The following is a 20,617-nucleotide window of genomic DNA, read 5'->3' as shown; positions in this document are numbered from 1 at the left end:
ATAGAGATAAAGGTCAACTTTTAAATTGGGATAAGTCTAAACACCAAGATTGCATTGACTTCTAATATCTATTATTATTATTTATTATTATGGTTGTTCATGTTCTCCTTTAATGCTTTCCCCCCCAGTGTGGGAATAAAATAAAACCAATAGTTCTTTCTTTTGGGCAAGTAAAATCAAGACCGTTTGCATTACCACTAGTGTCAATATTATATAAATTATCAAGCGTGACAGAGTGATGTCAAAAGATGAACCCAACTTCTGGAAAAATTATAAAATAACCACAATAACTTTGGTGGGAAGGAAAAACCAAAACGTTTCCACCGCAAAATGGATAATGGACTAATAATGAGTTATTTCAGTCCTAATCAAGACTCTAAATTGGTCACCTGTTTTACATGTATAAGATATTTTTAAAAAGATTGTGCATATCAACAGCCGAAATTGCATCTAAGATTCACGACTAGCATTAACATTTCCCTTGTCACTTAAGCATGACAAGTCATGTGAGGAGTTCCAACTCCATTATGTATAAGTACAAAACACAGAAAACATAAGCAAGGAATCCAAACTCTTGATTAACAGTTCTTGAAGTTGTTCTTAAAATATATATATATATATATATTTTTTGGTTGAATGAGCAGTTGCCAGCATACTGTAAATGCACATTTGGCAGCATTGAGGACCATAATACGATTGGAATTCAAAATCTTGTATTCCATAGATGGATAGCAAATACAGAATCTCTTGTACAAAACTTATGGAATGGTTTCACTTTCATATATTTCAGCTTTAGAGGAAAAAGTAGCAAACCACCAGCATATCACCTGCGATAGCGGTATCGTTTGAAGTTGAAGTATACGTGCAATATTCCACGTTCAAACGTGCATTTGAAGCCCTTCTTATGAGAGTATTCCCATTCTTTGTTTACTATCCGGAATGCCTGTAAAGCAATCATGAGTATGATAAGTAACTTGATCCTGAACAGAATCATCACCAACAAAATTCGACTACAAGATCAAGAGAACTTACAATGTCCTCGTAAGGTGGTCCCGCATGAAACCTTATAATGCATGTCTCGCTGCTGTTGCCATCCTTCTCAATAGTATAATGTGGGGCCTTTGTCTTGTCCACAAGGTCTGGATAGAAGATGTTGAATTTATATCCTTGCACAATCTTTGGAGGTGGGTTATCGTGATCATAGTGAGTCTGGTTGTATTTGTTCCACTCATATCCAGTGTGAACACGGTTGAAATATTTCGGCTTTCTAGGTCGGTACTTGTCATGCCACCAGTATACCTGCATCCACATTTATTCATCAAATTCTGAAGAAGATGCTAGAGATGTGCGCAACTAGATTTTCAGTTTCATTTTAAATATGATTTGGGGGGGAGGAGGAAAGGTAATGAAGGGAAAAATCGACAAAATGAAGTACCTGTGAGTCAAGGTTCACTTCAGAATTAGAGCCAAAAACTGCATCTCCTTCCTCCATGATTCCCATGGCTTTCATGGCCTTCATCTCAAAGTTATCTTCTGGTGGTGGAGCTGGCTTTGATGCCAAAGCTTCTTGAATCCGTCTCTGTTGTTCTTCTAGCACAGCCACACGCTTCCTTTCCTGTTAACAAGCAACTCATACAGTTACACTCATGATTGCTTTACACCAAGTAGTCTCCAATCTCTGGAAATAAACTTTTCTTAATATCTCAACAACTGCATTTTAAAGAACTACATGGGGGGTATTTATAGCAAACTAAAACCTAGAGATAAAAATCCCTTACTAAAACAGAAATTCTAATCCACCAAGGAACTAATTCAAATAAACTAGGAAACTTAAATCAAATCCTACTAAAATCTGGAAACTAAAATCCTAGTGAAATCTGGAAAACTAGAGAATCCAGGAAACTAATAAATCAGGAAATTAACAAACGGTGTCCGCATCAACCAGTGCACATAAAAGCTTGCATACTCATGTATTCTTAAAGAAAATAAGTAAAAACTTCAGAACCTGAAAGAAGAAACCCTACCAGCATAGCCCTGTCCTCTTCAGGGTCAAACACTTCCTCATTTTCATCTCCATGAAACAGTTCTGGTGAAAATGATCCGGCCTCTTCCTCAGCCATGTCAATCTCCTCCTCCTCTAAGGGTTCTGGAGAAAATGCTTGAGCATCTACATATAAAAATATATTAGCAAAATCATCTTGGTAACAAAATGCCTAAATCCACAGGTGAAAAGTGTGCAAACCTTGAACATCAGACTCACTCTCCTCCTCTTCAGGTTGTAAATCATGAACTGTATCCAAGTTCTCTTCACCGTCCACCCGTTGCTCAAGGCGTTGCAAATGCTTGTGCAACATTTTAGTATGGATTTCTTTCAAACAAGCCTATATTTGCAACAATTTAAATAGTAATAAGGCCAAACGAAGTAGTAGTAAATAAAATGCAAAGACATACATTAAAGAAGACAATGACAGGTACCTTTGCCTTGAATATATGGAGGCGTGTAAGAACAGCCTCCCAATACTCAACAACCTTGGCTGTTCCAGAACGCATCTGTGACTCAATTTTGGACTGTAACGCCTCCAATTCACTATAAGTCTTTCCTTCTAAGAGAGTCTTGACATCTGCTTCAATGCTAGAATGCAAGCCTCTTTGTTCCGCAAGCAACTCAGCAGGAGGTTCCTCTCCACGAACCTTAGCTCGAGCCAATGCATCTTTCTTCCGAGCTTCAGCTAGCTCCCAATCCGCAACCACCAAAAGTGCCTGTCAATTTGTACATATCAGGATACGGTCCAACAACAAATCTACATTATCACATTAATTATTTTAAGCAACATTTACATCTAACAAATCTTCAGGCAATCAAAATGAAGTGCAAGTAATCATAACTATGGTTTGCAGCTGGCCAAATTGCAACCTTTCATGTGCCTTTGATTCTGAGATTCGCTCATTGAGTACAATTGAATTGCTAATCCCAAGACCACTCCACCGAAACACGTTTTTTTAAAATTTAATGAAAAATAAAAAAAATTAAATGAGCGTCAACACTGCTATATGTTTAAGAGTCCCCACCACATCGACAGAATAAGAATATTGAATTAATCAAACCAAAGGCAAAAACAGAAGACAACAACTTATTAGCATAACTTTGAGTAATCTGAAGCACCCATTACAGGGGGTAAAGTATCCACGAAAAACACTGTCAAAGGTAAAGGGCCACTAAAGGAAAAGAAAGAGATAATACCTCCCAGAACTCTATATGTGTTGGTGTTGCCCTGTCCAAATCAAGATGCATTTTGATGTCATCCCTTAGCTCTTCCATTTCCTTTACACTCAAGCCCTGCATCGGACATGTCAAATGCCAATGTGAATAATATTCATTTCAAAACAAATAAGAAAAGTTCAATCCATCTCATTCTAAAGTTTAACAATGTGCAAAGCATCATATAACAGCACGTAAACATACACACTGAACAAAAGATAGACATACTTAGCTTTCCAAACATTTGACTAGTTACAACAAGAAGTTTTCCAACTAACACAGAAAAAACAGAAAAACTTTAGCTCAATGTTCATGTACCCAACTTCGATAATATATCTGTCTCCAAATGGAGAGCCCTGAAAGTGAGTGTATGAATTCTCCAAGGCAATAAGCACAAGTAGGGCCATACCCTTCCAGATAACTTACCCACCCATCCACACACACATTTAAGAACCCTGAAAGGAATATTTAATAACTCTCAGTTTATCTCCCACTCATTGTAGGGGACAGGTGCCTAATGATTTCCAAACTAAGTAAAGTTCAGAAGCAAATAAAATGCAATGAAGAATAAATAGAATTATCGTGACAGCAAGCATAAGTCTCATCAGGAAATTTTACCTTGAAAACCATGTATGGCTCATTTATCTCAATATCAAATTCATCTGAACCATTAAGATGCTTGGATAGTACATCAATTGGCTTAATACGCCCTTCACGCAATCTGATCTCAGACCTGACTTTGCTTTGATCAAAGTGAAACTGTACGGAGAACATGTAAACTTGTCAAATTTCTAGGTAAAACAAAATGACAACAAACAAAATCATGTAGACAAGAGCATCATAACAGAAAAATATATGAAAAGTAGGCAAAAAAGATAATGTTTATTGATTAAATCCAGCACCATACCTCTTCTTCTTTTTTCTCCCAGTCTTGGTACTCAGCCCGAGCACGTTCTCTGGCTAGCAGTGCCTACATAAAGAAATGAAAGTTACTTAACAAAACAGCAAACAAGGCAAGAAGCTATATTAAAAATATCACTCCAAATGGCAAAATGCACTCCAACTCTCTCCACTAAGAACTTGAACGGAAAAATTCATGCCATATCAGGCAATAAACTTACCATTTCTTCCTCACGTTGTGCTTTTTCAAGTGCTCTTTCTTCCCTTCTTTTCTTGACCTTTTCAACCTGAGCCTGCAAGATGAATTTAAACAAATATTAAATTTCTAATAAATTTAAACCAGAAAATAGTAAATTAACAAAAATCCACAAAGAAAAATCCTGAGTTTTTGTCATAGACCTGGACATTCATTTATTTTGCAACCCCAGGCTAAATCACATTGGTCGTGGGATTTATTAAAAATAGTAGCGAAGCCTATGGACTGTATTTATTCACTATAAAAAGATAAGTCTTTATTAAAATTCTAAGTCATTTAGTTTCTATTTTCCTTTCTTAATTAGCAAACTGCTTTAGCACATGTTCCACCAAAAAACTTAATTAGCACATGGGTTACTGACTAATGGCCCTAATGGGCTTTCTAGTCTCTTGTTTTTAGCTAACTTCTTTAGCACATGCTCCATCAAAAAACCTCTTTAGCACGTAGATAATGGGTTTTCTACAGTCTTGTTCTTGTTCTTTTTCTCGTTATTGTCTTCTTCTTCTTCTTCTTGCTCTTTTTTATGGCATATCAGAAAGTTATCTAGAGTCAATGAACTATATGTTAATATATGTATATAGGTATATTATACTGACACACTCTAACAGTCAGGTAACAATGGATGACTATAATCTCAGGGACATGGTAAAAATAACCATAGTCATAGTCTAAGACAATTTGCCATACTTCCAACTCTCCCTCCACAATAAATGTGTCATCACATACGTACATTACAGTCACCAAACAAAAAGACTAGCCTAGACAAAATGAAAGAGCCTTAGTCAGACATGCTTTGCTGCTGGCGTTTAGTTCCCATTTCATTCTTGACAATAAGGCCTGTGAGCAACATATAGGAATGTAATTCTCTCTCCTATACCTCATGAAGACTGATTCGATTTGATGTCCCTATAGTGCAACGCACAGACTTCAGTAGCTAAGCTTGTTAGTTCCTTGTATTATATATTCCATCTTTTATTGCTACAACAACTTCCGTTGATCTTACAGACATGTCCAGAGACCTTCCAAAACTCAATAAAAATTATTTCCGAACCTCAAATAAAAAACTATATCAGACATGTCCTCTAACTTATGTATCAGGCATTTTAACTGATTCAAACAAAAACTTTAATCTTACATAATGCCCTATATAAGACCAGTAAAGCCATTGGATACAAGAAAGCAAAAAGACAACAACTAGAAAAGAAACAACAAAGAAGCAATGTTGGGCTAGAACTATGTACCATTCGTTCTCTCTGTCTTTTTTTCTCAGCCTTAACTGAAAACACGTCAAGGGGAACACCATTGGTAACATCACGCTCAATCTTCTTTCGCCACACAAATCTGCAAACAGAACAGAATGAATTCATATATAGACCTTACAAACAATAAAGCATCCCTAACTTACACATCTGTCAGACTGTAAGCCATCATATACCAGACAGATAGTTTAGCAATCAGACACGCAATTAATACTAAGCAACTGTAGCTGTATTCAAAACATTCACATCCGAAACTTAGTAAATTCAAATAAAACACAATGAAACATAATAATGAAAAATGCTTCTATCAAAGGGCAACAAATTCAACATTTGAAATTGGAAGGCTAAAAACTCTATCAGAAAACTTCCTCATATAAATCCCAAAACACAAAACAAAAACAAGAACTTACATTTCATTGAGATTGGAATCACCAAAGGGATTCGAATCATTTGAATAACCTGAAACGGTCTTAGACTTGATCTTCTTGGCTACTCGAGTTGCCTATTCAATCAAAAAGAAGCGCACCATACTATCAATAACAATTCAAATTTTAAAATAATAATAATAAATAAAAACCCTAACAGACGAAATAAGAACCTTCTTCTGCGCCTTCTTAGCCAAGTACTCAGCGATTTGATCCTCAGTAACGTTCTTCGACCTCTTCTTCTTGCGGTCACGCTCTTCAGCCTCATCGCTGTCGTACGACTCGTCGTCGGAAGAGTCCTTCCGGCGCCCGCTGCGGCGGCTGCTATTTCTGCTACGGCTTCGTTCCTTGCGCTTACCGGAACTCCTCGGAGGAGAAGAGTCGCGGCTGTCAGAGGCATCGGACTCGGAATACGACTCGGACTCGGACTCGGACTCGGACTCGGACTCGTCGGATCTTCTTCTGCGTCGACTCTTGGAAGACGACGATGCGTCCCTTTTGCTTTTGCTGCGTCCGTGAGGACCCATACTTGGCGGTAATGATTTTTAGAGGGTTTGGGTTTATGTAGCGAACGAATATACGACTAAAATTATGGCTAGTTAACCGATTGAAATCATGGTGTGTTTTATACTGAATGAGGAAAGAATTTTAATTATGAGATTTTTTGTGTTTACTTTATATTAAGAAATTAAAAAGTAAGTGGGTCTCACACAAAATTAAGAATTGAATTCCTAATTTTAGACTGACATGTTTTCTAAGTGAATTAGGAGGAATTGAATTTATGGTGAATTGAATTGAGAAGAATTAGATTCTTAATCCCTATTGAAGTTGTTTACTAAACCGTATTGATTGAGGAGAGTTATATTCCGAATTTTTATTGAAGTTGTTTACTAAACCATATGGAATTGGAGTAATAGTGGTACTAATTACTAAAATGTCCTCGTTGTTGAGTTAAAGTAGGTGGCAACTTTTGAATTTTTAAAATTGTGTGAAGATATAATAGGTAAAAAAGATAAATTCCTAATGGGCTAGTTCTCCAGGAATTAGAATACCACTTTCCACTCAATAATTGAATTCCTTCAAAATCAAAGAGTTTAATGCCTAATTTTGTGTAGGGCCCTACTTACTTTTCAATTCTCAATTCCAATTCCAATTCCTAATTAGTAAACACACCAAAAAAATAAGGAGTTCCTCTTAGGAATACTATTGTGTTTAGAGGAATTAAAATGTGTGTGGGACACACACAAAATTAGGAATTTAACTCCTAATTTTGGAGGAATTAGACTTTTGGGTGAGAGGTGGTATTCTAATTTCTCGATAATTAACTCATTAGGAATTCATTTTTTTTACCCACTATATCTTCACACAATTTTAAAATTTCAAATTTATCATCTACTTTAACCCAATGAGGACATTTTAATAATCAATTTAATTTAAATTCCAATTTATGAGAATTTAGTAAATAACTTATAAGGAATTAGTATCACTCCTACCATAATTTCATATGATTTAGTAAACAACTTCAATATGACTCTGGATTCTAAATCTCTTCAATCCAACTCCTCAATTCAATTTCTCTTAATCTGATTACGGATTAATAAATATGTCACTAGAGTCGATGTTGAATTTAAAATATTTATGAGCCCAATCCATTTATAGAGGCCCAATACTGACCCATCTTTATTATTATATTTTTAAATAAAAGGAGGGAAAATGGTGCGTCAAGAAGTGTGATTTGCTTTTGGATTTCAAAGGTCTTGCCGCTAATATTAATTATATATACATAACTAGAGGAATGCGTGGAAGGGGAAATTTTGTATGATTAAACATCTTGACATGTTTATTATTATTATGTTAAGTTGTCATACAGTGAATTTATACCATATATTCAAATAATAATTAATCTCTTAGATAAAATAAAAATAAAAATAATTGATATCAACAATGGTCCTAGTCAACATTTCATACATTTTTAGTTGAGATTTCTGCATTTAAACCCTTACCTCTTTTGTTACCTTATTAGAGAGTGAAGAGCCTCCCTAACTACTCACAATAAAAGTTAAATTGGAGATTAATTATTCTTAGATATGATTTGGGTTTCCAAGAACAAAGAAAATTGCTCTTTTACTAGAAATTGTGAAAATTTAAATTAAGTTGGTGAACTTAGAACATGGTGAACTCTCTTTTTAGTTTCTGCTTTGCCTTTTAGTGAGAGTGAAGAGCCTCCCTAACTAGAATTGGAGCTTGATATGGAAGCTACACTACACGTCTGTAGCTCAAAGCCTTTGAAGGAGTTGCTTCATTCCTTCATGTTGTAGTCTACACAAAGCTAGGGCAAAACAAAAAAGAAGAGAGAGATACGTCAAGCAAAATAGCCAACGTTGCTTGAAAATCCTGAGCTCTGCTCATTTGAGGCTTATGAATCTACAAACCAGAAGTTTTCAAAGCCCCTTTGTGTCTTCTGTGTCAGTCGATAAGCTTATGCAACAGAAAATTTAAATCAAAACATGCCAAAATACTAAAAGACTTTGGTTCCAAAACCCCAAAATATTAAGTTCCAAAACTTTATCACTTCTATCGTTACTACTAGCAAGGAAACGTTTAATGTTCTATAAAAGAAAGAAATTACTCTGCTGTGAGAAGAAAACTAAAAAACATTGTGATGGGCCACTTAAATATAAAAAATTATCTCCTGAAGCTTGAGCAGCAACAAAACCTCTAACCATGCCCGTCTGCAGTTGCGTTTTTCAGTTGACCGCCACCTCAGCAGAGAGAAAACTAGGATGAATGGCATCTTTGTTAGACACTTTAGTCTTGGAGATCTTGAGCACCTGAACAGCTTCTCCCACTTTGGCAGCCAAAGAATCTGGTGACTCCAATAAAAGCAGCAGTTCTGAGTTGTCCATCTCCAGCAGCATCCCTGTAATTTTTGAGGCAAGGTCGGGCTGCAAGTGAAAATGCTAAGTTTAAGTTGGTGTCAATAGCCTTATGGATGGAGCAATAAATCTGAAACTTACATCCTCCACAGATGAGAAAATAAATAATTAAACATCAATGTGGTAAAAGTATCACCTTATGTTTATGGACGAGTGGGTAGAGATGCTCGCCAAGTATCTGTTTCTGCTGCTCAGGAGCAGCAGCAGCAAGCATGCTACTCAGCATCTCTGGTCCTTGAGACCCACCTCCAACAGAATTGGAAGCATTAGTTGAGACTCCTGATCCTTTATTCATGTCGCGTTGGCGACCATTAGGAACATACTTAGCCTGCCCCGTCCGCTGAAATGCATGGATTGCACGGATTAGAACCTCTACAGTAATAGGCACAGAGGATGGAAATATTATTCATTTCATTCCTAAACCTCCCAAGACTATTAAATTTGTAGGTTTCTAATCTTCTTTTTTTTTGTTGTTAATTTGCTGGTCATATACAAGGCCTGACCATCAAGTAGTACATGTGGTGAGCAATGAGTGACAAAAGCTTGTTAGTAAAAGAAAGCAAACCTGCTGATTGTTTGAATCTTTTGCTGAGTGTGACAGCTGAGTGGACTGTTGTAAATGTGGCATATATGCACTTCCCTGAGGAAGCATATGCCCGTTCATTCTTCCCCTGTTTTGCCTATGTTGTCTTGGCATCTGTAGATGAGATTTCTAGTAGCATAAGCACTTGGCCATAATAATTTTCAAATTTTTCCAGAAACACAATTTATTCTGCATGAATGTGTTAAAATAAAAAAAGATTGTAATAAAATATGGTATACAGATGACCTAAAATAACTGGAAATAGGCAGAATGGTACTCACAACAGAAACCGGTGGTGGTTGATAGGCTGGCCCAGATGTAGGTGCAAAGCCGTTGGCTCTCCATCCTGGCCTCAATCCCAAAGGCTGATACATCAGTCCCGGACGAGGAGGTACTTGTGGAACAACACCAGAGGGAGCTTGATAATAGATAGGAGGGTATCCACCAGGGATGACTGCTGTTGAAGGACCAGCAAGTCCTGCCATACGCTGTGCATATTGAAGCTGCAGCTGTGCTTGTCTTTCCTCTTTCCTTTGAGCAATAGCCACATACAATGGCTTCCGATGAAACATATATCCTGTGAGATACCAATGGCAAACTGATTAGCAGCTCAAAGAAAGCACGACATACAACTTAAATTTAACCCTGTAAGAAAAGCCATTAATTGAAACACAACTTAAAAAATGTATGCATATAAGTCAAAGAACACAAGTTATTTTAAAATTGAAGGAGGAACACAGAATGTCTACATGCTAGTTTCTTATGAACAATCGTAATTAAATATCAACTAAGGAAGGTTACCATATGAAATTTGTTAGCTTAAAAAGCTCAAATGCATGCAATCAACTTATTACCATGAAAAGTATTCACAGCCTTACTGCCCTCCTCAGGGGTAGAGAAGCAAACAAAACCAAACCCTTTGCTTATTCCTTTCTCATCTCGCATAATCTTTGCAGAAGTAATTGTGCCACACTGACTGAAGTGTTCTACCAGCTCTTCATCAGTGACATCATCATCAATGTTCTTCACATACACATTTGATCCCTACAAATTAAACAAAGATTAGATGCTACTAAAATAGACCTTGGGAGAGAAATGGGGAAGACAACTACCTTGAATTTCACCATTTGCTCCTTTCGTTTCTCCTCAAATTGCCGACGCAACATTTGCTCACGCTCTGCCTTCTTCTGTGCCCTTGCTACATACAGAACCTTGGAGCCTACTCAAATATAAACCACAGGACCAAAAAAAAGAGTTCCTGTATCAGGAAATGCATCCATATTTCCAATTAATTAAGGCCATAAGAAAGATACCTAACTTACCCAGTTGTGATCCATTCATTGCCTCCATTGCTCGTCGGGCATCATCTGGGTTCTCAAAGTTCACAAATCCAAAACCTCTAGAGTTCCCATTGTCATCCTTTGTAATAGTGAAGCTAACAATTTTCCCGAATTCGGAGAACTTTTCCTCCACAAGCTCTTCCCTGACATTTGTATCCAAATTCTTCATGTACAAATTTGTATATTTCATATCAGGATTGGCCAAAACTCGATCGCTCTTTCTAATAAATTTGGCAACATACCTGTGACATGAATTGTAATTCTTGCATGGTTAATATCCAGAGACAAGAAGAAGGAAAACATAAAACCAACAGGAAGAATTCATACACAAACACAAATGTATCAGTGCATATGCACTGTGTTATAAATAAGAAACATTTGAACAAAATATGGAGCAAGAAAAGAACTGCACATACAGAGGTTTGTCTCCCACAGTGGAGCCATTTAGGTTCTCAATAGCAGCAATTGCAGATTCCTCAGACTCAAACTGAACAAAGCCATAGCCTTTACTCTTCCCATCATCAAACGTGGCGACTTTGCAAGACAATATATTTCCAAATTTCTTAAACATATCTTGAAGCCCTACATTATCAATCGATTCGCTCAAGTTCTGCAACAGATCACCAAAATGGTTTTACCATAAGTTCTTACATCAGAGAAAAGATAACACCTACGACTTACTGTTAATGCAACAGAACATACCTTGACAAACACATTCCCAATTCCACTTCTTCTCGCATCAGGATCACGATGCGACCACATGACCCTTATCACCTTTCCATGCACCTCAGAGTTATTCTTCACCTCAATAGCTTGAATTGCTATAGAGAAAAATCAAATAAAGCTTAATCAGATTAAAATTAAGACAACATACAGTGTAAACCACCGAAAGAAAAACTTAATACAAAACTCAAAATTTTCATTTTTTTTCCTTCTCTGTAACTTTTCTGTTACCAAACAGATCAATCAAGAAATGGCAAACAGTGGAAATAGATCAAAATTGCAAAGATATAGTTCATCATTTTTCTACTTCATAAGATGGATTTCCAATAGCAGACAAGAATCTTAGCTCAAAACACCACACAATTGAAAAATAAAAGTAAAACTCAACTAAATAAAAATCTAATTCGTTCACATAGAACAACCAAAATTACCAAACGAATCGGAATCACAGTACAAGGCTTAGCAGATTAAAAATTCTCATAATTTCCAGACAAAGGTACAATCCCAAGTGAGTCACCAACATTGTCTCAGTAACGAAACGGAGCACCACCAAATCAAAAATCAAAACCTCAACTCAATCAAACCAAAAAAATTCAATTCCAAGCCCAAGTCTTTTCCTTTCTCACGAAACGACAAGGTAAAATCAACGCTACCCAAGAACAAAGATAACAATTCACACAACAACAACAAAAAAAAAAAAATTCAAAAAAGTTACCTTCTTGCGGGTTGATGAAGTTGATGTAGCCGTAGCAGAGAGAATGGCCGTCGGTGGAGTCCCTACAGACCCGTACGGACGTGATGGACTTGAACTGACTGAAAGCATCGTACAGCTGACCATCGGTGATGTACGGATTAAGGTCTCCGACGTACAGCGACGCAGTCGGCACACCCACCGCCAGAGGATTAACGGCCATGATCGAACCAAACGTACAGAGAAAACTGAAAGAAGAAAAAAAAAAAAAGGGAAAAACGAAAAAAACACAGAGCCTTTTTCAAGCCCTCAGGGAACCGATAAATAACAATGCTCGTTGCAATCGGTGCTCTGTGTTTTATTAGCGGTTCTGAATCAAATCGGCGTGTCTCTTGATTGTACAGTAATTGCACCAAAAACACACAGAGAGAGAGAGGAGAGTGATTTTGATGAGTGTAGAGAGAGAATTTTGGAAGGAAATGGAGATTTCTTTTTTTGTTTTTTGTTTTTTTCTGTTTTTCGGGGAATTTTAGAGAGAAGGACAGTGACTGTCGATGAGGAGTTTTTGCATGGGAGAGTAGGGGGACCTTTTCAAGGATTCATTCGTAGGGGTGGGGCCCGCCTCCACCCGCGGACTCGGCGCGGGGGATTTACGCGCCCGTCTCACTGAACACAATGTGACGTTTCAGGATCAGGAGTGCGATTTGGTTTTGCCACGTCGGCAGTCATGAATTATACACAGCGAGTCTAGTTGGACGCGACGCAACAGAAACATCTCCTGGGTTGAGTTGTTGGCGCGGTTTGTTTTGTTTTTTTTATCTTGAAATTTATGGATTTTTAAAAAACATTTGGTAATATAATTTTTTTAAGGAATGTTATTTGTTTTCTAATATTGATCATTACTTTTAACCCAAAAATATATACAGATCATTGCCACTTGCCAAAAAAAAATTCATTAATTTTAGATTATGGGTGGAAAAAGAAATATAAAAATAACAGAATTTATAGCAAGTTTACAGAAGTGTGTGTTGACTGTGACAAATGATTATCTTACTTAGAGCGCAAACAACGTTTCTTAATTTTAAAAAGACTTAGATGGAATGTTTAGTTTCAACTCATTTAATCAAATTAACGCTTTCTGCAATTAAGACGACATAAACACTAAAGTGATTAATGCTTTATTATCATCGATGCATTTAACATTGTGAGTGGATATGATGATGTGATTACATGACAAATTATACTTTCATATTTGAGATTAGACAAGAATTGCAAATAAAAGTAGCTATTTTGATAAGAACTTTGATGTTGAGTTTAGATATGATGTCAAACTAATCTATACATAATTCAGAGATAATAAAGGAATAATGACAATTAAAATATTATTTTTTAGAAAGAAAAAAAAAAAAAAAAATTGCTCTCCTCCTAATCAGACTAGAACCATGAAAATAGGTCACACATGTGGATGAAGAATGCCACGTGGCCCAAGAGCTTATGAGACTGCTTCAAAGCTGCGAAAAACGCTTCACGCACCATATTCACAGAAAAGACAATTCTTCACAGGAATTATCGGCATCTTTCACAACCAGAATTTTAACCCAAGGAACGCCCTTTTTCACGGACACAATCCTCGCTGCTCAATTATTTTCTCCTATTTATTTGTTATTTTCAATTGGTATTTGGTTTTATTTTATGACTAGGAGAAAAATTTACTTATAATGAGTTCATTTAACCTCACTAGAACGAGTAATCGAAAAGAAATTATCCGTGAGAGGAAGGAACTTTATAACGAATTTTACCGGTCTATGTAACCTCATCACGTGATGAAAGAGACAGAGATTACCAATCACCAACACTAGTTTTCATTGCATTGCTTAAAATATCACTTTACAATTACATTTAGATGAGGAAGTTATATACGGTACCGTACACGGACCTACAGCAATCAAGCTGTGACAAAACTGCATGGGCCACATGATGAAAAGAAATTAAATGGCGCAGCTCAGAAATTAAAGAACATTAGGGTCTTTTCCTTTTGGGTCATAATACTTGTGCCTCATAAAAAACAAGTCCATATTAAATAATTTGTTTGGGGCTTCATATGATTACAACTCCTTAAGTGCAATTCAACTGAATTAATTTCATTATAATTTATAAAAATGGGGTTCAAATTTAATCATCATCAAAACTACAACACTCACACAAATGCCCAAAATACTTATGAGTTGTCTCCAACATTTGCACCCAACAACATTCAACTGTCTTCTTAATCTCTGTGAGAACAAAACATGTGACAACAAGAAGAAGAAGAAACTCTGAAACCCTTTTTTGTTTCAGCTATGTACAAATTGAACAGCTTGGAATGATCAAGTAAAAATAGTAAACAAAAATGACATTTGACTCGGACAACATACAGAATTTCTATATGCCTAGCTACATCAAGCTGCATTAGCTACAATGCTTGCTGTGCTTCCACCGGCCACAAGTTGATGGTACAAAGAAAATTTTACCGTTTGGGGATGGCGAACCTGACAGCAAACCTTCAAGTCAGAAGAAAGATGGTTCCCCCCATTCAAACAAATCAGAAGCACATCATACTGATGATATACATTGTTGTGACCCCTGGCGCTTGGCAATACACATAACAGCAGAAGGCCCACTGATCACTATTAATAAAGATCAGCCGATCCAATACACTTTGAAAAGAGAATCAAAATCTGAGGTTTAAATTACAGAAAATGGAACTCCACAAACGCCAATATGTGCATCAAGAAAACCACAATTCCTGTTGTTAGCAGCTTGAATAGCATGTCTCCTGATGAGCTGCTCTCACTCAGCTGTCCCGCGTTGACATACTCGTCTTTGCTAGAAGTTACAGAGACATTTACAGACAATGAGCCTGAAAAAGAGAAATTTTCAAAATATGACATAGGTGCTGAGGGGAACTTTAAAATATGGACTCATAATTGAACTTACAATCATAGTTAGCCCATCCAATCCGTTGATGAGCTAAATCATACACGAATATCTTATCTTTTAGAACAAGATCTGCAAGTGAAGAAACAAAAAAGGTCATAAGATGGCACATATATCAGTAAATTAAACTGTACAAAAATAACTGCAAAGTGCTCAGAAGACATTGCATTGTGCACCGCCAGGTAGACCAGAAAATACATTACTTAGCATAAACCCCAGCATAAATAAGCTTCTAAAAAAAATAAATGCAATGGGAAAAATTAAAGAGGATTCAAGAAAAGCCAACACATTTCTGTTTGAGTAGGGAAGGAAGTTGAATGCTAGAGTACATGACAGATTCTTTAGACATTTTGAACACTGGAGATATGCACAGTATGTCATGCGAGCATTGCACTTAAATTTATTGGTGAGCTCAAACCCCTTCCTTTTTCCTTTTCTTCTTATGCACTCAGAGTCAGACCTAAAGGCACAGCCTGAATCCTTGCTCTGCTTTTTTAAACATGCCTCTAAAACTGAGTTATTCATCAAAAAGTCTTATTGTATGAAGTTTTATAAATCAAATTCAATGGATTAAAAGAACACTCATTATGGACTGCAGATGCATATATGACTTGATTGAGACTCCGAGGAAACTGCTCCTTCCTCCAACCAATATCAGTGAACTTTTGACCTTAAAAATTTAATAACCAGACTAAATTCAGGGTCTAACCTCCTAAAATTGTCACCCCTCCCTGAACCTTCTGAAAACCAATGCACCACACAGCAGCACCTTCCTGTAACAATAGAATGACTCATTACACTTATGCCATACAATTTGCAAAAATCATGTCTAATGCAATGACTTTAAATAAGAACTTTTACAGAGGGAGACGGAGGAACAACTTACACTAGAACCAGTACGCATGAGGTATTCTTCGGGTTTCAACACCATTGATGCACCAGCAGCAAAGTTTAGACTAACTGGAGGAAATACCTCAGCCAAACTGAAACATAAAATCAACCTAAATGTCATTCAGGTTTTTATATTTTATATATAATAAAAAAGAGAGATAAACATGCCACTATTATGCCCACCCTCCATAGCTTTTCTGCAGAGGGAACTTAACAAATATTCAGAGATAGAACCAACCTGGTGGAAACAAGATAACACTGGTTTCCTTTTGAAATGATGGGAGTCACAGATTGTGAAACAGCTGAAGTTATCTACACATCCAAACACAAAATCAGCTTTTAATAAGGAGAAGATATCTTATTTTAATAATAAAATACTCTTGTTCAGACCAAACACAACAACCGTTATGTTCCTCCCAGTCACAACAACCGTTATGTTCCTCCCAATGCTGATTGCTCCCATGCTATATATTCACTAAAAGGAAGTCTGAACTCAAATAGAAAGGAAGGAGCAGATATTGCACAACAACATCAAAGTCAAGTTGGCCCCAGACAGAAACTAGAATGAGAGATGAAATGAATGGAGAAGACAGAAAAGGAAGTCACAATGGGAAGTGAGTTTAATTTTGTGCCTTAATAATGGAGCTTCTGTCCATGAAATTTCATCATAAACCCAGACATAAGGTTAATGATGAATAACCCACTACCAAAATGACCTATTTCATCCCAATGCTAAAGATGAATATAATTAAGTGAATCATCAAACCAAACCAAGTGAATAAACTTACAGCACTAACAAAAGGATCGTAAGCTTCTTCAACAAGGTATGTTAAAGTTGTTCCTGAGTCAACAATAGTTCCTCGGCTGCTTGATGTGGTGAAGGCTGCTGGATCAATTGGCAATATTTGCCCATTGACAGCAATGCTATGCAGATTTAAATTATAATGCTGCCTGAAAATAGTAAATTAGGACTCAGTTGCATTAGCTGAATAATTAAAAAAAATAGAAACTCATGAAAATTTTCAATTAATAGTGAACATTACATTACAGCAAAAGTAAACATGTAGTGACATGAAATCTAGAAAATAAGGTTGCACATAAGTAATTCAATTTTTACAATTAAAAGAAAATATCTGAAGTAAAAACTGGTGTAGTTGGCATCCCCCTTCCCCCCAACCCACACCAAACGGGCAATCTGCCTGATGAGTCCCCAAACTGGCCCGAATCAGTGAAACAATAATACATCATCTAAGTAGAAAACAAAGCATTATAGATGGGGATGAATGAAGATGAACCCTATCAAGTCTGAGCAGAATAGGAATGACTTAAGACATTTTTCACAACAGAAATTGAGCTGCAGTAGTAATCCTTATATTCCTTGTTGGTGGACTGATAGTAACCCTCTTATTCCAACCATGCAGACTCAAAAATAATCTCCATGCTAATATCAAATAGCTAAGAACTACAAGTTTAAAAAGCCAAAAGTGACATGACTCAATGTTAAGTTAGAACATCCAACCCTTAGTGTATAAATTAATTTCATATTCAAGGTCCATCAGTGGCCAAATAAATTGTGCGTACAGATATAGCAACACAAAGGCACGAAAATAACCTAAACTGGGTTATACTTATATCTTTAAACTTCCCACTTCATAAAATTCAGAGTTTCAGAGTAAAGATTACAACCAGAAATAAATAAGAGAAAATCCAACGGGATAGAGACATACTGTGACGGGACAAGGGGACTATAAACAATATTTGGCTCCAAAATCTCACCAAGAACAAGTATACCCCCTCCATTGCCATCTCCCTTCAAACAATGAGAGAACACTTTGGGAGTTACCCCTCGAGATGACAACTGTGATATAACAGACAGAGCCCCTTGCCCGAACCCAAATATCCCATCCACAGCTTTATCTGTCTTAGTCAAATCCCCAGACTGATAGGTACTACACCTGTTTCCAACACGATCAGCCAAGGAAATAAGCTTCAATCAACGAAACAACATGAACATTAATGTAGGCATCTGAAGGCAAATTTAAAAAGTTATGATGATATAAGACGTGTCATTACTCTTGTTTAGTCAGAAAAGTTTTATGATTATGCAACAGGTTATTAAAAAACACACACCACTCTTATAATCAGAGAAATTCTGCATAATTAATTATTGTTGTTCTGGCACATGACATACTTATCGTTATTAAAGGAGCATAGTCACTATTACTGCTAAATGGTGAGGCCTGTCAACCATGCCATTTCAAAATTTATAGTAACTATGGATAAGCTATATACTCCCATAAACAACAATTTTTATTTTATTTACTGAGAAAAATAAAACAATCTTCATAGATAGTTACTATTTTTTTTCTTTTTCCCTCTTTCACGCTTTTCTCCTATTTTCGTCAATGGTTGGTTTCCATTCCACATTTTTATCCACACATCATCTCAGTACAAGTTAAAACAGCTCACCCGAAAACAACGAATGCTGAAGAGTTAGCAATATAAGACTGCCCCAAAATCATGTCAAAATATAGCGCATCTGATACGTAATAACCAGTTGTCCCACTTCCATCTCCATATTGAAAAGTATAACTGCACTGATTACTCTGAGGAGAGCATTCAGTTGATGAAGTTTGAAATGAGGAGGTGCACATTGGGTCTGAACAGGGGATCAGCCCTGCAGTTGACGAGCTGGCAGAATCATATAAATTGAGCTCAATCTGTAAAACATGGAACATTAGATTGTTAAGCTTAGAATTGTCTCTTTACTCAGCAAGATTATGAGAATGACACAAAGCAAGAAAAAGAAGCAGAAGTTTACTCCGAGTCCGCTAGACTGGGGGCAATCACTGCAGGAATTGCAGGTAATCCACAAGATGTCACTTCCAGTATCAATCTGAACATTGAATTCTTTTGGCGGAGAACCCAATTTCACTTTGGTAAAATAAAGCCTGGATAAAAACCAATATAGAAGAATCGAAGATGAACAAAAGTCATTAACTTGATATACAACACTGGACCAGAAAGGTGCCCATGATGCTCTATCTTAATTAGAGAAAAAAAAACAGAAGAGAACTGAATAGAAACAAGAAAAAGATACAAACACAAAAGATCCATCGACCCTGATTGAAAACAACACCCAGAAGCAAACAGCAAAAAGCCAAACTTAGTCAACGTTTTTAACATAAATTATTTAAAACAAATTATATATTTCTTCAAATTCCGTACTCTAAAAACCCATCAATCATCAAGCACCGGGTCTCCGTTTGGTCGCTAAGAAAGTACGGAACAAGAACTCATTTGTAAAGGAACCGAAACAGCAAGAATTAACAAGACTCAAGCCTTTTTCTTTTTGTTTCTGTTTTTCTTTCCTTTTTCCACTTTCTCAGCAACCAAACGGAGCTAGAAAAGGAAACAGGACAAAATAAATAAACACCCGTGTACACAAACGCTTACCCAATTAAAAAGCATTAACAAAGAACCAGAAGAAAACTCAACTCACACAAGAATATATACCAATTTGAGACAAACCCATTAACACAAACATATTAAAAGCTTCATACAAGAACATTAAAGATAACCCAGATGATAAAATTACCCGACGACGTAGGGATCGGAGGTGCCTTCGACTGAGAAGTCGACAACGCCGCCCGCCACGTTTTGCAAGAGCCGGGCGTGCCTGACTCGGTCCCGAGCTCGGAGGTGGTCGAGTTGGACTCGGTGACTCGGCGGAAAGGCCCGTTCTAGAGAAAGAAAGGTGGCCGGCAAGCCACAGTAGACAACAGAGAGAGACAGCAGCACGGCTACGGAGGCCAAGATCGGAGCTTTGAAGACCCGCATTTCTTCGAAACGGTGCGTTTGAGTTGCCTGAGAGGGAAAATTTAGTGGCGAGGATCGAGGTGGTGCTGGTTTTTCTTGCTTTTGCGCATTGAGAGAGAGGGAGACTGTCAGAAGCAGTGAGAGAGAGAGAGAGAGACAGAGACAGAGACAGAGGGAGACAGAGGGAGGCTTTGCTGCTTAAACGGAACTTTGGAACCAGTTTAATGAGAAATGAGTTGGGCACCCCAGGAGATTAACAAAGGCTACAAAGACGATTTTACCCTTCAATTACGGCTACTAGCCATAGAAGAAGGGATAAATGAGTGCAAGGCGTAAGGGTAATTATGTACATGCAGAAGTGTTTGTAATTGTCACACGTTGAGAAATTGGTTTAATCTGAAATTTTAATTGAAGGAGTAAAAAGATGGGTGGAAATAGCGAAAAGGAAATGACCGATTTTCCAGGTGACAAGACTGCGTTGGTCCGTCCACGTACGGCCCGCTGCGTATTCAGCACGCTTTTTTTGACCGTTAGACGACCAGCGAAGAAAGCCACGAGC

General features: G+C 37.0%; 3 protein-coding genes across 5 annotated transcripts; all 3 read right to left on the bottom strand.

The window, feature by feature from the left end:
• Window positions 1-696: 696 nt before the first annotated feature.
• Window positions 697-6,677, bottom strand: LOC103339772 (cactus-binding carboxy-terminal, cactin). The gene is made up of 13 exons (XM_008243119.2): window positions 6,273-6,677; window positions 6,085-6,176; window positions 5,657-5,756; window positions 4,381-4,452; window positions 4,167-4,229; window positions 3,878-4,018; window positions 3,242-3,337; window positions 2,476-2,760; window positions 2,243-2,381; window positions 2,025-2,167; window positions 1,436-1,615; window positions 1,033-1,299; window positions 697-943 (listed from the first exon to the last, which is right to left on the bottom strand). Exons 1-13 carry the CDS (start codon window positions 6,624-6,626, stop codon window positions 824-826), a joined length of 2,052 nt encoding a protein of 683 aa, XP_008241341.2. The 5' UTR covers window positions 6,627-6,677; the 3' UTR covers window positions 697-823.
• A 1,916-nt stretch (window positions 6,678-8,593) lies between these two features.
• Window positions 8,594-12,929, bottom strand: PAB7 (poly(A) binding protein 7). 2 transcript variants are annotated; one of them, XM_016796152.2, is made up of 10 exons: window positions 12,397-12,929; window positions 11,661-11,779; window positions 11,375-11,568; window positions 10,941-11,200; window positions 10,731-10,837; window positions 10,473-10,662; window positions 9,900-10,195; window positions 9,601-9,732; window positions 9,172-9,375; window positions 8,594-9,059 (listed from the first exon to the last, which is right to left on the bottom strand). In XM_016796152.2, exons 1-10 carry the CDS (start codon window positions 12,593-12,595, stop codon window positions 8,847-8,849), a joined length of 1,914 nt encoding a protein of 637 aa, XP_016651638.2. In that variant the 5' UTR covers window positions 12,596-12,929; the 3' UTR covers window positions 8,594-8,846. The 2 variants fall into 2 exon arrangements, with proteins under 2 accessions (XP_016651638.2, XP_008241342.2); XM_008243120.2 differs by having other exon boundaries at window positions 8,594-9,044; window positions 12,397-12,928.
• A 1,680-nt stretch (window positions 12,930-14,609) lies between these two features.
• On the bottom strand, window positions 14,610-20,288 carry LOC103339774 (Eukaryotic aspartyl protease family protein). 2 transcript variants are annotated; one of them, XM_008243121.3, is made up of 10 exons: window positions 19,838-20,288; window positions 19,061-19,190; window positions 18,709-18,959; window positions 17,967-18,194; window positions 17,028-17,190; window positions 16,478-16,551; window positions 16,235-16,331; window positions 16,058-16,121; window positions 15,349-15,420; window positions 14,610-15,271 (listed from the first exon to the last, which is right to left on the bottom strand). In XM_008243121.3, the coding sequence occupies exons 1-10, from the start codon at window positions 20,077-20,079 to the stop codon at window positions 15,102-15,104; spliced, it is 1,491 nt and encodes a 496-aa protein (XP_008241343.2). In that variant the 5' UTR covers window positions 20,080-20,288; the 3' UTR covers window positions 14,610-15,101. The 2 variants fall into 2 exon arrangements, with proteins under 2 accessions (XP_008241343.2, XP_088898849.1); XM_089042723.1 differs by lacking the exon at window positions 19,838-20,288 and adding an exon at window positions 19,468-19,600.
• Between the last annotated feature and the right edge of the window lie 329 nt (window positions 20,289-20,617).

Source organism: Prunus mume, linkage group LG8 (genome assembly GCF_029339155.1).
Source record: "Prunus mume cultivar Tortuosa linkage group LG8, ASM2933915v1, whole genome shotgun sequence".
NCBI lineage: Eukaryota > Viridiplantae > Streptophyta > Magnoliopsida > Rosales > Rosaceae > Prunus > Prunus mume.
Note: the sequence above shows the minus strand (reverse complement) of the source record. Positions and strands in the feature narration are given on the sequence as shown.

Coding starts and splice junctions, on each gene's coding strand:
- LOC103339774 (XM_008243121.3), bottom strand. CDS start 20,079: ATGCGGGTCTTCAAAGCTCCGATCTTGGCCTCCGTAGCCGTGCTGCTG. Junction 18,195..18,708: donor TCAGCATTCGTTGTTTTCGG/GTGAGCTGTTTT, acceptor TGTTGGAAACAG/GTGTAGTACCTATCAGTCTG. Junction 16,332..16,477: donor TGTTATCTTGTTTCCACCAG/GTTGGTTCTATC, acceptor TTTATGTTTCAG/TTTGGCTGAGGTATTTCCTC.
- PAB7 (XM_016796152.2), bottom strand. CDS start 12,595: ATGGCCGTTAATCCTCTGGCGGTGGGTGTGCCGACTGCGTCGCTGTAC. Junction 10,663..10,730: donor AGCAAATGGTGAAATTCAAG/GTAGTTGTCTTC, acceptor TTTAATTTGTAG/GGATCAAATGTGTATGTGAA. Junction 10,196..10,472: donor GGCTGTGAATACTTTTCATG/GTAATAAGTTGA, acceptor GGTATCTCACAG/GATATATGTTTCATCGGAAG.
- LOC103339772 (XM_008243119.2), bottom strand. CDS start 6,626: ATGGGTCCTCACGGACGCAGCAAAAGCAAAAGGGACGCATCGTCGTCT. Junction 5,757..6,084: donor GATTCCAATCTCAATGAAAT/GTAAGTTCTTGT, acceptor TTCTGTTTGCAG/ATTTGTGTGGCGAAAGAAGA. Junction 4,019..4,166: donor GGGAGAAAAAAGAAGAAGAG/GTATGGTGCTGG, acceptor TTCTCCGTACAG/TTTCACTTTGATCAAAGCAA.